At 36.6% G+C, this 18,938-nt stretch overlaps 1 protein-coding gene and 1 long non-coding RNA gene across 17 annotated transcripts in view; one reads left to right on the forward strand and one right to left on the reverse strand.

The window, feature by feature from the left end:
• LRRC7 (leucine rich repeat containing 7) overlaps nucleotides 1–18,938 on the forward strand; it is a 495,471-nt gene that overhangs the window by 446,487 nt on the left and 30,046 nt on the right. For 8 of the 9 annotated variants that reach the window (XM_077904997.1, XM_077904996.1, XM_077904999.1 and 5 more), the window contains 2 exons: nucleotides 2,889–3,110; nucleotides 17,595–17,687. In XM_077904997.1, coding sequence (XP_077761123.1) covers nucleotides 2,889–3,110; nucleotides 17,595–17,687 — 315 coding nt within the window. Of the gene's footprint in view, nucleotides 1–2,888; nucleotides 3,111–17,594; nucleotides 17,688–18,938 lie in introns of those variants that run through there. The other variant, XR_013384059.1, reaches the window with a different exon arrangement.
• LOC144318260 (uncharacterized) overlaps nucleotides 1–18,938 on the reverse strand; it is a 79,127-nt gene that overhangs the window by 24,169 nt on the left and 36,020 nt on the right. The window lies entirely within an intron of this gene.

The raw sequence follows: 18,938 nt of genomic DNA on the forward strand, positions 1-18,938 counted from the left end.
TTATTTGCTTAACTATAATGCTCTAAGTCACATCCATAGGATCTAAAATAGATCACAGACCTGATTCAATAAGTTGGGATGGCCCTTTGGCAAATTAAAGAGCTGCTAAAGAAATTTAATATACCCTACGATCTGATCCTTTTGTTCCTTTTCATGGTTCCTCTTCAATTCACAGTTCAACTATGAGGGGGAGAGAGTCTATTTGGGGGATTACAGTATAATTTTGTGTTTGAGAGCATGATCTTTAATAGTATGCCTTGGTTCAAATCCTGATCCTGTCAGTTTACCAGTAGTGAAAATTACTTGGGAAAGCTACTTAACATCTCCAGGCCTTAGTTTCCTTATTAGTAAAATATGTTAGTAATAATTCATACTAGTTCACCTCTAATGCTGTTGTAAAGACAAAAGGAGGTAATATGTGCAAGATAGGTTTAACACCTAGTGTTTCGATAGTAGCCATTATTTATTAAACACCAGTTACTATGCCAGTCATTAGAGATGGTAAGTAGGATATGGTGCTTGCCTTCGAGGACTTCCAAATCAAAGCATAATCCTGGGCTCCAACGGTTCCATCAGAGGGAAAAAATAAACCAGAAAAAATAAGTCTACACACTATCATAGTTCTATGCAATCAGGTCTTCACCCTTGGATAGACCATTACCAGAATATTCTAATCAATGAGGGATTGCTACGTGGTCCTAACTGATTTTCTCATGTAGATTATGCATCGATGGACCTAAAGTGATTTCTGGATCCCTCTAAGTTTTTCTGGGTGTTATAATTCTTTGCTTGTCTACATGATGACTTTTGATTAATCTGCTGGTTTTCCTCTTTTCCACTGGCTCAAGCACTGACTTAAGACAAACAGATTTAAGTGTAAATCAATTTATTGTTCTATAGCCAGGCTAGTCAGCTTTAGTAGGTCTACATCATCAGTGTTTCAAACTCCAGGAAATCATGGTCTTTAACTATATAACCTAGCATGCCAGGGAGTTCATTCAGAGTATAGCAGCTCAAAATGTCATATGTTTTATCACGGTTTTCCTCTCCTACCAAACAAGAGAACATAAAATTCCATGGAGGTAGGAGAGAATCAAACTAAGGGGAAAACCTGGGCCAGGAGGGTGTTCAGTCACCTAGAATAGCTCTCAAAGGTGCGACATCTCCTTTCATTCAGATTTCTGAGAAGGGCATCTAGATTTCTGGAAGAAAGAAAGATACATTTGCCTTTTATGAAGTTATCTCAGTTGTGTTTATGATGTTATAGCTTTGCCATTTCTGGTTAGCTGTGTTGGATAGTGTTGGATTGGTAATGATTTTCACATTGTGCTAGTATAGCCTGAGTCTCTTTTCTGCATCTTTTCCTCCAATTTCTCATGACTGAAATATTTTTACTGTTTCTAAATGTAAAAAATTGTCCATGATAACAAGACAACCAGTTGGGTACCTAAAAATATAATCAAATGGTTGTTTACTTTGCCATATGTATTGCCAACTAATAATTTTGAGTATTTTCTTCACTGAAATCACCTCTTGTTTGGAACCAAGCAATGTGCCTCCCATCTTCCCCAAATGATTTTCTGTGTTCGCTGTCATTTCCTTATGTCTCTTAATGTTACTTTTTTTTAAGAACTTTTAAAAATTCAAACTAATATCTTCCATGAATGCATATTTAATTCTTCCTTTATTCCTCCAATCTGACTTTTTAATCAAAAATCTTGGTTAGTCAGACTTCCCCCACTAGTGAATCACAAATTGGTTACACATAGAAAAATTCACAGGCTTCCCTAGCTAATGAATTCCAAGGTGAAATTCACTTTTGAATTTCAAATGATCTACCCTTAAAAGATCAACAAGAAAGAAAATGAATGCAGGAAGGAACCCTTCAGATGCTTCCATAGAAATAGATGAAGTACCGAGCATAGCAGTAAAACATATGTTTAAAAGTATTAATGATGAGCATTCTCTTCCCATGTTAGACCTCCATGTTAAACCATACATAATCGTAAAAGGCACGTTCTGGGTTACCAGCCCACAAGCAGAACTGCCTGCTCAGTGGAGGAGATATCAAGTAGGCTAGAACACAGGTGAGAAAATCAGAGTGAGCAAGGAACGGTGGTGGGCACCATATCATTTGGAGATAGGAGACCAAAGTGAGCGTGCCCTCTCCCTCCAAGAGCCACCCTGAAGAATTGAGAAATGATCATTATCGCTTTAAACGAGGTACTAACGAAGCTCACGATGAGAAGATCTACAGACAGAGCTCACGTTGAAGACCTTTTCACACCTAGTCCCTCCATGAGCTACAGTTACAGGAATTTGCCACATGGATCATTTTCAAGGTGACTGAAAGATTCCCCAAACCATACTCTTGCTTTAATAATGCAGAACCTGAGTCAATAGCACCCTGACCTGGACAAGCTCACTCTGCGCCTGTGACGTAAGGGAATATACACACTTTGGTTCTTTTGCTTCAGATTCAGGAACCAGGCTGTGTCCTTCTCCTCCTGATATCCCCTTCTTGTATCTCTCCCTGCTGTCATTAAAACTAAAATACCAGATAGCACTCCACTTTATTTTTAAAAGTTGCGACTTCTTTTTGTTCTCGAGATTTTTCAGAGAGAATTTGGTCTCTTAAAATGGGGGATAAAATAATCTTGAGCAAGACACCAGATGACTACACACGTATTTCATGCGACCTTACTCCAATATTAGCATTTTCACGAGCCACAGTAGGCAGACGCTCGCTGTGCTTTCATTATCCTTCCAGCAGTGGCCGAGAGCCCGAGGATGCCACTCTACCGGAGAGGTATTCTGTACGTGTGTTCTACTTTCATCACATCTTTCATTCCTACCAATCTGCATCTAACAAATGATCTTCTCCACAGGCAGGTAGCCACATCCAGACTTTGATGGGGTCCCAAAGCCTTCAGCATCGTAGCCGGGAGCAGCAGCCATATGAGGGAAATATAAACAAAGTGACCATCCAGCAATTTCAGTCACCATTGCCTATTCAGATCCCCTCTTCACAGGCCACCCGGGGACCTCAGCCTGGACGGTGCTTAATTCAAACTAAAGGGCAAAGAAGTATGGATGGATATCCGGAGCAGGTGAGAAGACTTTTTATCATTGATGAATTCTTAGGAAATGTTCAAGGAAGTCCAGGGAATCCATGGTTCACGTCCACACACACACACACACACACACACACCACTCATGGAGTCTGGGACAAATTATTGCTGTCACCATGTTGAACGGAGCAGAGCATTCTTTGTAGGGGTTTTGTCATTATTTTCACTGGTTCAACACTACAACATACGAAAATTAATAGTTGGTAAAATGCTCATTCACATCAGGAGAAACTGAAGAATTAGGAATTTTTCTGGTTGACCCTACACCTTCTCCCGCTCACTTTCACCTCTAATTTAGTGCTATAGCATGGCTTTTGAATGTTACAGAGCTTCAGTGGGCAAGGTGTATTTACGAAGGCCTCTGGACAATGTGAAAAGTAGACTATTTGTGGAAACCTTTTTGAAAAGTCCTATCTTTTGATTGTTGAATAAGACAAAGATAAAGCTTTGCTACAAAGAAAATGATAAAGAGCAGTTAGAAGGGAAATGTTTCTGAAATGCTCCAAAAACTACTGATAAAATCCATGTAGCAAAAAAAATTGCTGCTCTTCTGACCTATCTAAAATTAGGATTTACTTTTCCATTATAGAATGTATTTTTCTTCCTTGGAACCAGAAAACCGAATAGGATCTTATCTGTTGAATTATATTATGCTTAGAAAGTAAGACATTAAGATCTTCATACTCTCACAAAATTAATTTCTCTTATTTCATTCTTCAGACAAATAGGCATAGCTCCTACTGACTTCTCTAACTCCTTAATACGTTTTATAAGATTTCATTTTATTATTGCCTACTTCAAGCTTCACATATCACCCTGCCTTATTTTCTAAACATCTCGGACATTACCTTCATTCTCCAGTTTTTTCCTTTACACTGTTAAAAGCCATTTGTTATTTGGATCCCAGCTGCTCTAGACATTGCCTCTGTTTCTTAATACCTTTCTTAAGGCTGAGATTAGGTATTAGTCATCTTCAGAATCATAAGCTTTTTTTTAAAGATAGTTTTCTTCCCGTCCTGCTGTGATCTAGGTCAAGTGTTGGATTTAAGGTAAATAAATCAGACACGTGCTTATAATCAAGTAATGATATGAGGTTTTTAACGTCTCCAGAGATTCTTAAAAGTTAATAAAGTTCTAAATTATGCTTTACTACAGGCACCTAAAAGGTTAAAAATTATTCATATTCCCTCCCCCAACAAATATCATAAAACTCAATGCAGTTCTTGGATTTCCTTATTCCTATTAGTAGCTACATGATTTTTTTTTTTTTTGCACAGAATCAGCACATTTAAAAATCCACTGAGATCAATATCCTGTTTCACCTACTTTGAACAATACGCCTAGTATTAGCATGCAGTTATTCTGAGCACTCTAAATTTAAAGGCCTTTTTTACATTATTTCTCAAGAATACATAAATTGTATAGGTTGACCATGAGAGGATTACTAAAGGCCAGAGTTTACATACTTATTAAACTTACAACACTATGATTCTTTAGAGAAGGTATTTGCCATCCCTGACAGGTGTTTTGATCCACAGCTCCAACATCACGTGCCTTTCAAACTGGAAGGTACAAACCGAAACATTCAGGGGCCCCTAGATGCTCAGTGGTTGAGCGTCTGCCTTCAGCTCAGGGCATGACCCGGGGATCCCAGGATCGAGTCCCACATCAGGCTCCCCACGTGGAGCCTGCTTCTCCCTCTGCCTGGGTCTCTGCCTCTCTCTCTGTGTCTTTCATGAATAAATAAATAAAATGTTAAAAAAGAAAAAAGTTTTCTTAAGAGTTAAATAATGCAATTCTACAGACATGCACAGTAAGTTTGGCACTGCAAGTACAGACATAGAAAATAGAAGAAATAGAAATACAGCATTTTAAGAATTAAAATATTGGAGGGAACTTTATCATTATCAGTCCCAACCTCCCTAATCTACAAACAGAAAAGCAAGTAAAGCAAAATAAAACCAAAGAGAGAGAGAGAGAGAGAGAGACTGAAGGTTATGGATGTCACATTATAATGAAAATATTCCATGTATTTTTTTATTTTCGTAAGTTATATTTCTTTTGAAAACTCAGACCTCTTCAATATGTGTGTGTGTGCATGCACACTTTAAAGGCTTTTATCCCATAGTTAGCAAAAGGGAAAAATAGAGATCTTTAAAATATTTTGTAGCTGTACAGTTTCACATGAAAATTATAGGGTAGTGATCGAAGTGCAAAGACCAAAGAAGTAACTGAAAATTTCTAATGTGGGTTTCAGTCCTATAAATCAAGACACTCTGTTTTAATAAGGCATTTCTAGTGCTGCAATAAAAGAGCCATAAAGAGAAAAACAGAGTTCTCCTAAATGATCACAAGGATGTTAATTTGGTCAAGTGCAGACGTTTTGCAGCTTACAGAGGCTTGACTAAGATTTTTAAACTTTACGATGGTGCCAAAGCAATACACGTTCAGTAAAAGCCATACTTCGAATTTTGGATTTTGAGATCAAAATTCGTGTTCGTGGGCTAGTGGAATCACAGGGTAAACACCAACGCACTTACAACATCCTGTACCCTTGCAGCTGTTCTGTTTCTCACTTTTAGTACAGTAGCCAATAAATCTCATGAGATAATTCAACACTTTATTGTAAAACAGGCCCCGCGCTAGGTGATTTTGTCCAACTGTAGGCTAATGTAAGTGTTCTGAGCACATATAAAGTAGGCTAGGCTAAGCGATGATTTCAGTAGTTAGGTGCATTACATGCATTTTTGACTTATAATATTTTCAACTTATGATGAGTTTATTGGGCCACCATCCCATTGTAAGTTGAGGAAGACCTATTTGCTCAATATGAAAAAAACCTAAATCATTCATAACCTTTAGGTGCAAGTAAACATAAACATGGTACAGGGAGGTACACAGCATGATGAAACACACTAATTTCTATTAAAGTTCGGAGATTTTACTTTTTTAAAAAAGTTATCACTTATTACAATGCTATAGTTGAAAAAAATATACACTTAAACATTTTTGAATTTAGGGAAAAGTGGTCTGAATGAAATCGAAGAAAGGACAACAGTTACCATACATTGAGCGGCTGCCATGCTCTAGTGTGTACCCTGGTCCCGCCTTATTCACAGGGGATATATTCCGAGGCCCCCAGTGAATGCGTGGAACCATGGGTAACATTGAGCTCTCATATGCTGTTTTTTCCTATGCATACAAACCTATGATAAAGTTTATTTCATATATTAAGTGCAGTAAGAGATTAACAATACTAAATAATAAAATGGAACTATTATGACAATATGCTGCCATAAAAGTTATGTTAATGTGGTTTCTGCCTCTCAAAATATCTTGTCCTCACCCTTCTCGTGGTGATGGGAGATGATAAAATGCCTACATGATGAGATGAAGTGAGGTGGATGACGTAAGCTTTGTGATACAGCGTCAGGCTACTAGTGACCTTCTGAAGACTAATTAGAAAGAGGATCATCCGCTTCCAGACCGCAGTTGACCAGGGTGATGGAAACCATGGAAAGCAAAACTGCAGATAAGGAGAGAGGACTCTACAGTACATGTGCTGTAAATACTGACACAGGCGTGGCTTCAGGGGTGTGTGACGGTGCAGTTGCACAAGGTCCTATGTTTAGAAGGACCCCACACTTGGCTTAGTGCTCTGCTGTTGCCAACTTGGGATTAGTAACAGTCATTGAACAGGGAGTGTCATGTTTTCATTGGGCACCGCTACTTACATAGCTGGTCCTGTTTACACATAATGTTCCATTTAGTCATCACAAAAATCTTTTCTTTTTCCTTTTTTTACAAATGAAGAAATCAAGGCGCAGAGAAAATAAGTAACTTGTAAAAGTTATAAGTGGTCAAGCTGGAATTTTAGCCCTAGTGTTTCTCTGACCCAAAACCAAAGTTTTGTGTTCCAATCTTACCATTAAATTAACCACATGATCTCAGACACTTACCTGCTGTGGCCTCAGTGTCTACTTCTTGTCAAGTAATATTAACTAAATCTGTTTTGGCTACAATTCAGACTTCCAGAACTGTCTTATGCAGGTAGAGCGTGGTCTTGAACTCACATGAAAAATTCCAATGCTTTGGAAAGCAAAAAGTACTAAACAAGTGAAAAATTTTATTGTTAACAAAAGCATAATCTCTGTATCTCCTAATGTGATCCAAAGAACTAATGCATTTCTAACCTGATTAGGACAAGTTCCATACGCCAATGAACATCTATAATGAGTGCCACCACTGACGGCATTGAATTAAAATGAATGTCATTTTTTGCCTAGCCAGAGTTCTTAACTTTGTTTAGCCATAAAGAAGCACTTAGCAAACTTTGTTGTTCCTTCTCAATGAGATATCTCAACTTTCAAACCACCCATCACAATAAAACAGGGCAAGATGCCTAACAATTCTAACTTGATGCACTTAGGTTTACATGTGTATTTTTTCACCAGCATTAAATATCAAATCAGTTTTGATTTAGACAGTTTTCAACTCTAGAATTAAATATATGGAAGTAATTTTTAAGCCATAAAGTGCTACTCAGATTCAAGGTACTAATTTCTATACTAGAAATCTGAGTTTTTTATAAGATTTTATTTATTCATGAGAAACAGAGAGAGGCAGGGACACAGGCAGCGGGAGAAGCAGGCTCCCTGCAGGGAGCCCGATGTGGGACACAATCCCAGGCTCCCGGATCACAACCCTGAGCTGAAGGCAGATGCTCAACCACTGAGCCACCCAGGTGTCCCCAGAAATCTGATTTCTAATAATGATGTTCTTTTTAACAAATCATCTACAACACAAAACCATGTGCATGTTACTTGAAATTCATTTTGAGGGGATTAAACTTTAAAAAGAGATTTTAATGCACAAACCATTTTGACTATTGGCGAACATAATAAAGGATTAGAGTCAGAGTTATATTAAGTAGTGAACTGAGGAAAGCCAGAAAGTGAAGGCCTGATCCCACTCCACATAAAAAAAAAAAAAACCTCTTAGCCCTCCTGTTCCTTAGTCCTCGTGTTTCTCCTATCAGCTCTTTCCTTGGTTTCCTAGTCCAAGCAAAGATCTTTATGCGCCTTATCCTCCCCTTCACGATGCAATACTGTGTATCAGTTGTTCTCAACCTCAACCATACATTAGAATCTACTCAGGGCCTTTAAAAAACACTGATGCCTTGGCCTCAACCCCAGAGAAATTGATTTCATTAGTCTGGATGAGACCTGGTTAATGGGACTTTTGAAACTACCCAAGTGATTCCATTGTGTAGCCAAGGCTAAGAGACAATATAGGTATACTGTCTAACTCAACAATTTAATTTACCAGGTGAATAATATATTGTTATTTATCACTTATTTGATTCATAACTTGTTCATAATTTGCTAAAAATTTTTTAAAAAAACTAACACCAACTTGGTGTTTCTTTTTTGCAAATGTATACTCCATGACAACATATGTTTATACACGTGGAACATACAGATACGAAAGCAGAAGTAGGAAGGAAAGACATCAACATGATGCTCCAAACATCTCAAAACCCTTTCATATATTAATTGACTTGATCCCATGCATAAGGATGTGATACGGATAGAGCCGTGTCTGTTTTATTGAGTAGAGACGTAAGCTGCATAGAAGTGGGCTGTCTTGCCTGTGGTCACACAACCATCTAGAAGCTGAGCTGGCCTTAGAATCGAGGGTCTTGAGTCTACTGCACCATATGCTGCAGCCTGCTGCACTAGAGCCAGGCACCGAAGTCAGCAGCGAGCTCACGCTGAAGTAGTAAGCGGTGGAAACATAGACCCTTGAGTCCGCGTCTGCCCCAGACGGGAGGAGAACACCCACTAATTAACCTTCGTATCAGAATGGCAGGAGCCCCATGGTTGTCTTCTGACTCTTCCTGAGTATGTCCCTGAGAGAGAACTGATTATACTTGAATTACCTTAGAATTAGTCTTTGTGAGTCATACAAGTGACCTGCATCTATAATATTCGACGGAAAACAAAACTCCAAAACCCTCCCAATCTGCCTTAGAAGAAAATCACTTTCATATTTAATAATACACAGAGGACAGTTGGCGAAAAGACAAGATTTCAGACATTTCTCTGGATTAGATGCTCTGGTGAGCTTCCCCAAGAGCTCACAAAGGTGAGGCTTTCCTCTGTAGAGGCCAAGGGAAGAAAACATTATTCTGAATGTTTGACAGAAGAATAAAAACTTGGAGATTTTTTTATTTAAATTATGGATTTTTAAATTAATAGGCAATTATTTGATAAGGATGGTTAGAAAATAGATATTAAAATGATTTTAATATATGTTTTTTACTCAATTGATTTCAGGGAACTCCCATAACCTCATTCTACTCCACTTAGAGTGTTGCTATTTATAAATACTTTCCCTTTAGAATTTTGTTCTTTGGGAACCAAAATAATGCTCCAACTCTGAAGTTATAATCCACAGTTTGAAACAAGTAATGTGTAACTCAACACCACAAAATCTATGAATTGACTTTCGAAGTTCTGTGCAGCCAAATAGTAGAATTCGGTAAACACTATAGTAGGAACAGAAGGACTCTCTCGGTGCTCCACTAAATATATGTATGATCTTCTTGGTTTCCTTAAGTGTAAAATGAAGGAAATGAAATGAATGACCTTTATAATTTATTTACAGACAAAAAAGCATATGAATTTCTGTTCCGGAGTTGGCTAATTTTTTCTGAAAGATCTAGATAATGGTACATCAGAGGATTTTATTCATCACTCTATTTAGTTATGTCTTTTCAAAAGACTTAATTAGTACTTTGAGTTGGACTTGCATCTGTAATTCACAACAACAAAAAAAAAGTATGGAAGTAGAAGAGTAAAAAATTTAATTATTCTTGAATATTAACATTTGTGTATTTGATTGTATTACTATATTATTATATTGTTATATATTACATATAACTGCCTTATATAACAATATATAATGATTATATAATAAATTATAATATAATATATAATGATTATTATATATAATGATATGTTTAATATATTACATATTATGTATTATCATACCATGTCATTATATAAATCAGATCATGTCACTCTTCTGTTTAAAAAGCCCTAGTGGCTTCAAAATTTCTGAAATCATATACATCCTTACTATGGCATAAAGTCCCTACAGATCTGGCCGCCGCCTCCTCTCTTTCTACTTTTCCTTTACATATTTTTCTCTAGTAATGCTGAACTCATTGTTGCTGTTGTTATTGTTGTTAACCGTACTGATAAAATCTACACATCTTAAAGTTCATCTGTTGAAGTATACAATTCAGTGGGTTTTGTATATTTATACAATTACACAACCATTACCATCATGTGATTTTTAAACATTTTCATTATTCCAAAAAGGAACTTTTTACTTATTAATAGTCATTCCCACACCCCCTTTCCTTTATTTGCCCCCAGCCCTAGACAATCACTCATCTACTTCATGTCTCTACACATTTGCCTATCCTGGGTATTTAATATAAATGAGACCATAAAATATGTGAGTTTTTTAGTGACTGACTGAAATCTGTGACTGAAATTGAAATTAGCATAATGTGCTAAGCGTGCTAATCCATTCCTTTGAATTGCCAAGTAACAATCCATCGTATGGCTATACCACAACTGTTTATCCATCAGGTTATGTACCTTTGGATTATTACCACTTTGGGGCCTTATGAATAATATTGTTATAAACACTCATACGTAAGTCTCAATGCAGATTATGTTTGCATTTCTCCTGGGAGGTTACTGAGGAATCAAATCACTTGGTTAAATGGTAATTATGTTCGTCATTTTGAGAAGCTTCTAAACCCTTGTCTAAAGTAGCTGCCACATCAGTAAATACAAATCAAAACCACAATGAGACACCACCTCACACCGGTCAGAATGGCCAAAATGAACAAGACAGGAAACAACAGATGCTGGAGAGGATGTGGAGAAAGGGGAGCCCCCCTCCTGCGCTGTTGGTAGGAATGCACACTGGGGCAGCCACTCTGGAAAACTGTGTGGAGGGTCCTCAAGAAGTTAAAAATAGACCTGCCCTACGACCCAGCAACTGTTCTAGGTATTTTCTCCAAAGATACAAATGTAGTGATCTGAAGGGATCCCTGCACCCCAATGTTTAGAGCAGCAGTGTCCACAACAGCCAAACTGTGGAAAGAGCCCAGATGTCCACTGGCAGATGATGGATAAAGAAGGGGTGGTCTATACACAGCGGAATATCACTCAGCCATCAGAAAATGAAATCTTGCCATATGCGACAATGTAGATGTAACTAGAGGGTATTAGGCTGAGTGAAATATGTCAGTCAGAAAATTATATACGATCTCACTCATATGTGGAATTTAAGAAACAAAACAGGAACATAGAGGAAGGGAGGGAAAAATAAGATGAAATCAGAGAGGAAGACAAACCATAAGAAACTCTTAATCATAGGGAATAAACTGAGGGTCGCTGGAGGGGAGGGTAGTTGGGGGACGGGGTAACAGGTGATGGGCATTAAGGAGGCCACGTGATGGAATGAGCACTGGGTGCTATAAATGACGAATCCCTGAGCTCTACCTCTGAAACTAATAATACACTATATGTCAATTAATTGAATTTAAATAATAAGTAAATAAAGGGGCTGCCGCATACTATATTCCCACCAGCAATGAAGGAGTATTCTAATTTCTTCACACTCTCACCATTGTCTATCTTTTTTACTATAGCCACCCTATGAAGTAGTATACCGTAATGATTTTCATATATATTTCTTTAATGACTAATGATGTTGAGTGTCTTTCCATACATTTATTAGCCATTCATATGTCTTCTTTAGATAAAAGCCTATTAAGATTCTTTGCCCATGTTTTTAGGTGTTTTTTTTTAAGAATTTATTTATTCATTTATCTTAGGGAGGGTGGAGAGAGAGAGAGAGCAGGAGGAATAGGAAGAGAGAATCTGTAGCAGACTCCACCCTGAGTACAGTAGGGCTCGGATTGATCCCGAGATCGTGACCTGAGCCAAAACCAAGAGTCAAACGCTCAGCTGACTGAGCCACTCAGGTGGCCCTGCCCATTTTTAAATTAGGTTATTTGGATTTTCAATTACTGAACTTTAAGGGTTGTTCATATATTGTGAATATAAGACCCTAATCATATATATAAATTGCAAATATTTTTTCCCACTCCATGGGTTGTCTTCACTTTCTTTGTAGTGTCCTTTGAAACACTAAAGTTTTTAATTTTTATAAAATCAGTCATCTCTTTTATCACATTTGTTTTCATATCTATGAAATCGTTGCCTAACTGAAGATCATAAAGACTTATTCTTATTTCTTCTAGGTTATTTTAGTTTCAGCTCTTACATTTCAGTCCCTGATTTAGTTTGAGTTCATTTTTATTTATGGTGTGAGACAGGGTAAAAATCATTATTTTGCATGTGGATACTCAATTGTCCCTGTACCATTTGTTGAAAAGATTGTTCTTTTCTCATTGAATTACCTTGGACCTTTTACCTTGAAAATGAACTGACCATAAAAGGTTAGGGTTTATTTTTGGACTCTCAATTTTATTTCATTGATCTGTGTGTCTATCCTTATGCCATCTTATTGTTTCTTGATTTTATAAGGATCCATTTATCCTTAGGGCATTTAAAATCGCTGACTTTAGGGGCTGGCATAATTTTCCCATTTTTCTTTTTGTCTGTTGCATGATCTTTTACATTATTCATATTTCTGCTAAAATGCCACTTGAGCATTTGAAATATCATCTCCTGGCTATTCTCCTTAAGATGGCTCCACATTCCTGTCCCATCACTCTTACCTTTCCTGCTTTATTTTCTTCACAGCTCATCTCACTCTTTGAAATTATTTATTGATTATGTATTTAATATGTCTTCCCCACTAGAATGTAAGTTCCATGAGGGCAATGATATTTTATATGTCTGGAAAAAGTGCCTGGCACTTAGTAGGGAACCAAAAAGTATTTATGGAATAAAGGCATGAATCATGATGACTATAACAATTTTTGTTTTCAAAGTTATCATGGTTTTTCCAAGCAGTTAACTGCATAATTGAAGCATTCCATTGAACAACTGGCATACCTTCTAATAGCTCATCACATGTTTTAAGAAGGAGCCACTATATACTTTTGACAATGCATATTTGAAAATATCTTTTGTCGCATATGCATATATTTATTCAAACAAAAGTTAATTGAGTGCCAGCCATTGTTCTAGAGAGTCAATGAAGACATAGATATGAAATAGATATAGATATATCTAGATATCTAAATAGGTAATAGATAAATAGATAATAGATAATAATATCTATTTTATAATAGATATAAAATAGATATGATTCATAGAAGTGATTCAAGTATCCTACTTGCATAAAAATCCATGTGGATGTGGCCACCTCACTAGAGCTACTCTATGATAATACCCTTAGGAGTCAGGCCTAGAAATGGCCTCAGAGGAGAAATGTTCTTCATTACAAGGTTCCTTCTGGATCCTTCAACAATTAGCAACCTTCCAATAGATCAAAACCTCACGTTGAATTCCCATCAGTATCGATTTTTTAAAATTCTGCTTGCTTCACTTCCCAAAAAGATTTTTAAACTATATATTTTGGGGTTTTTTTTTAAGTAAAAGATAAGAAAAGTCAATTCTTCTACAACAAGTAAGCAATCTTCCCCTTGATTTTTCATCAAGCAGGGCTATTGATTATAAGTAACCCAACCTAATAAGACTTAAGCAAAAAAAAAAAAAAAAAAAAAAAGATTTAAACTCATATACCGTTAGCTGAAACTTCAGGGATGGGCAAGCTACAGATGAGGCTGAAAGCTAGGTTCATGACTTCTTTCAGTGGGTTGGTTCCCATCTCATGGTAGAAAAATAGGTCAAAAGCTCCAGACACTCTCAGATTTAAAACTAGATGGAGAGAAAGGAAGATTCTTTCTCCTGGAAATCCTGGTAGGCATCTCATTACTCCTTTTTGATTGGATCACCTCCCCATCCTGTAAACAATCCCATTTCTAGAGGATACAGTGCTTTGTTTTAGGCCTAGATAACATGATGCATCCAAAGCATACAGGCTGGGAATAAAGAAGTAGGTGGCTATTCAAAAAGAGATTGAGGTTACAGCCACCAGAATTAGGATGCGTGGATCGTGGGCAGCAAAAGCAACAGGTATCCATTCAAAGCTTTTCTACACGCTGCCGGGAAAGAGAATCGTAATTGGAACATATCATAATAAACCAGCTCATTACAGCATCACAAAATATTTTTCTGGAATGCAATCCCCTAATCCCGAATTATACCTCCCAACACACACACACACACGCACATACACAGTTTTTGTATGTACACATGTACACACCAGTGCTACCATTTCCTTTGTTCTTGCCAGAGCCTTGCAAGACCAACTCAGATAACTACCTTCTAGAGATTATATATTACGACTTCGCAGGACCTCACTGCCGCATTACAATCCATTTAATCCTAGACCTCTCTAAAATAAGGCCCAGCATGTTAATTAGAGCAAGATGGACGCAGGCCAGAAGCATGAAGTAAAGTCAAATGATGGAAGCAGACTCTAAAGAAGCAAATACACCCTTGACTTCAAGGCTGTCATTTATATTTTTGGCCAGAAATTTCATTCACTGATACCAATATCTTAATAGAAAACAGAAACACTGATTTTCACTAAAAAAGCTATTTAGTAGCCTCTCAGTTCTGACCTTTTGCTAAGAAAACTGCGTTTCCTCTTTGCCAATCCTCTTTAGTTTCCGACTGCTTCGTGGCTGTGAGGTATTCTCTCTTCTTACATTTTATGGCCCTGTTACCAGGCAGGTGGAACGCCTTATATGTGGGATGAATACTCTCTCCGACATGCTATGGGACACAACAGTCGCAACACAACCCATTAGCCATACCACGGCATGCCCAAGGGCGGTCTAGCTTCAGACCAGAATTTATGGTTGTTTGTCACATTTATAAAACCACAGTGTCATCTTTATTATTTCTATTATTAAAGAATATATTGAGGCAGTTCTTCATATACTTGGCACATATGAAATTTGTTTCCCTTCGATTTTTAGTGCCTTCAGATTGACAGTAATATAAAATAGATATAGTCAGTACCTTGAAGGAGAACCACTAGAAAGTACTCTCGGCAATTTACTCTGTAAATAAAATCTGTTGCATATGTTTCCTTTCAGGTTTTATAGTGGCCTGGGGAACGCCAGCAGTCTATACCCCTTCCATATATTTCTCTGTGCAATATGAGGTTTTCACATTAGAAAGATATAACCCAAATTTCAAATAATTTAATCGGAAATGTGCAGATATATGGGGAAGCACGAAAGTAAAATGTGAAAATCATATTACTTCCTTTCTTCCATTTTCTAATTAACCACTAATAACGAAAAAGGATTACCAGGTAAACTGAAGGTATATTGAATAAAGTTAAACTATTCCTTTGAGCTACATCGAAGCTATTATATGTTCACATCCACAGATGGTGAGCCGTATAAATACAAAACTACTATAAACTGTAGTTGCTATTACCCTATGATAACTAGTTTTAACAAATCTAGCTCAATTAGAGGAAAAGTTATAATTAAACGTATCTTTTAAATAAAAATATGGGAAAGTACTTATGGTAATTGCAGTTATTCATAATCTAGAAACTATTCATTAAAGACTCTACCATAAAAATCACATTAGTGGATAGTGTTTTGCCCTTGTATTGCAAGTGAACTATGTAATAGTTAAACATTATATTTATTATTATGAAATATGAGAGTAAATTAAGGATAGTCTCATTAAATGGCCAAACCTAATTAATACAGTTCCCAGCGACTCATAATATATGCTAATTAAGCCAGGAACAGTACTCAAGTTTGCTCTGAACTAAGAAGTAGAGATTAAAAGTATCTTGAAAATAAAAATATAGAGAGTGTTTGGGCATCTACATTTGTCTACAAGCAAATTAATCGGCTGACTAAGCAAGACTGCTGGGGGAAACATTAAACTACTTAATAAAGCAAACATCCCAATCGTCTTTAAGAACTTTCCCAGTTTATATTTATATAAATACAAGATATTTGTCAATGTATTTCTTTAGACTTTTTTCTTAACTCCTTATGAATCTTTTGCCTGCTAATCTCTGGTAATACTTGGCTCCCCTAATTCCAGTACTTGTTCTGTCCTTAAAAGTTATAAAAGTGGCTTTCTTTCTTTCTTTCTTTCTTCTTTCTTTCTTTCTTCTTTCTTTCTTTTTCTTTTTCTTTCTTTCTTTCTTTCTTTCTTTCTTTCTCTCTCTCTCTCTCTCTCTCTCTCTCTCTCTTTCTTTATTTCTGTAACCAAAGTGTATGCGCCCTCTGGGGTCCCAAGTCTTTTGATCTTGGGTCACCTCATCACACTTAATATGGAAAACTAGCATTTTCACCGTGATCCTCATACATATCCCAGCTCAGGATCACCATCAATTCCTAGCTTTGTTACCGCCTCCCGAAGTCATTCCTGGCAATGATTTCCCTTCTGCTGAATTCTCGATCTACATTTTGCATCCACTCTTAAAACCCTCTCTCAGCTTTACTCCAGCCTTCACGTGAGGTGGACCTAACTTGGGGTGCCATCATTTCCCCATAGGTCTCAAAGCACAAAGCTCTTGTGTTTAACAGGCTTTCCCTGATGGTTTAGGGTTTGGGAAGATAATACAGCACAGAACACCAGAATTTTAGCCCTCATGGTCATAAATATTTATTGACTATTCCCCAGTCTCCATATTCTTGACCTCTTTCTGTTTTCAGTGCACTCCTCTGTCTTCCAAGGCTTCTAACTGCCTCTCCAGGAGCTGCTGCCAAACCCAAAACTTCTATTACTGAGTATTACATTCTTCCTCTGTTCCACCTTCACTCAAACTACGGTCAAAAGTTCTCCCCTTTCTCAAAATAAAAGCCCTGCTATTCCTAAACAATAGAATCATCTGCCAACGAGATGAATTGTACTAGCCTCCTAGAAAGCAGTAGCAAATTATCTGAATAGTAGCATTTTCCCTCAATGTATATTTGCAAATTTTCTTCCATTTATTCATACTGTCCTTTCTAAGTGGCCAGAATATATGTGCATTTAAAAAAAGTAATTGAAATAATGTACAGTCTTGTTATTGTTATAAAGCTTTTAATTTTCAAAAACTGCTAATCAGAGTGTGTTTCTACACACAATAATGAATAAATACTTACTAATCTCTGCTTGCCCAGGTAATTTCAAGCTAGTTTCAATCATAACTTATTGCCTATAGAAGCACTAAATATTTTGTCTTTTGTGTACTAACATAGGCTAACCCTGAGAACTTCATTGAAATGTAAATCTTTTCTACTGTAATGTTATTTGAAGATGTTTAGCTTTGATATATATTTGATCACATTTTTATATCTTTTTTACATAGTTTTGTGTGAGAATAGAAAAGAATCCTGGCCTTGGATTTAGTATCAGTGGTGGAATTAGCGGACAAGGAAATCCATTTAAACCTTCTGACAAGGTAAGAAGTGAATTTCTTATTGACAGTTTTAATTAGAAAAACACTGTATTTTACTGCAGAAAAAGAAAGGTCAGAAAAAAATTGCTGGACTTCAAAAAATTTGTCCAGCACCACAGTGCTTGACAAATCCTAAGAATAGGGCAAAAAATGAAGCATTCTCTTTGAAAGGAGAGTTGTTTGTTTTTGGCTTTGTGTTTTGTTCACAATTGTATATATTTTTAAAGAAACCTATACAGGCAATTTGTAACAAATTTTTCCAAAAGTTTGCTTGCAGATCAGTTATGTTGGGAAAATGTTTCCTCATGGTAACAGAATGATTAAATAATGCTTTGTCGCCAGGATCAGGTGATTAAAATCTCTTTAAGGAATATAAGGAATGTATATGAAGCAGTCCTATATAATCAGGGGAATGCCAGTTAGAATGTCTGTGCACCAGAAATACTGCCTTTCTATTTGGAAATGATGTTGAGAATAACCATTCATAGAGTGAAATTAAAATATTCTTAGTTTGGTAGGACCAGGTGTTTACTTAATGTTAACAAATTATCCATCTACTTTAAGGCAAAGAGTATGAAAGTTCAAAATTATCAGAAACATATACTTTTAAAAGCCTCAAATCATTGTTTTATTCATCTTGACCCTTCTCTTTGTCTCTAGTCTCACCTCTCCACAAGTTCTTCCAATGAAAAGTTAATGACCTTATCATTCTTAAGATAGTTGGAATCCAAAAGACATATTTTCTCTCCTTTCTCACCAGCATATACATCCTTTCATTGTATTTCTGGAAGGCACAGGGTAATAAATTTTTAAGTTAGGGATGGACAGACTGCTAAATAGTCAAGAGGTCTGAATGCTGTTGCTTTTCTGTTATTTTCAACTGAAGGAGAGAGTAAATGCAAGGCTTTAAGATCATTGCCTGTAATTCTTCCACTATGACAAATATGAACATTTTATAACTATTAATTTAACTTCTAATTTGTAACATTTTGATGACACTGAACTACTTCTATGATATTATAATTTGCTCTTTTGGTTAAATGCAACAGATATAAAGCTCAAATTGATAATGTGTCCACTGAAAGATTTCCCCCTCAAAAGCACTCTTCTTCGCCTGATTACTCTCTAAAGCACTTCACAATCTGAAAAGTGAGTCTCTATTATTGCAAAATTGATGAGAGTAATTAAAAGTTCCAGATCTGCAGAAGCCTCTCAAGACTGCTCTTAATTTATTGACCACTTTTGATGTCATGC

Source organism: Canis aureus, chromosome 8 (genome assembly GCF_053574225.1).
Source record: "Canis aureus isolate CA01 chromosome 8, VMU_Caureus_v.1.0, whole genome shotgun sequence".
Classification (NCBI taxonomy): Eukaryota; Metazoa; Chordata; class Mammalia; order Carnivora; family Canidae; genus Canis; species Canis aureus.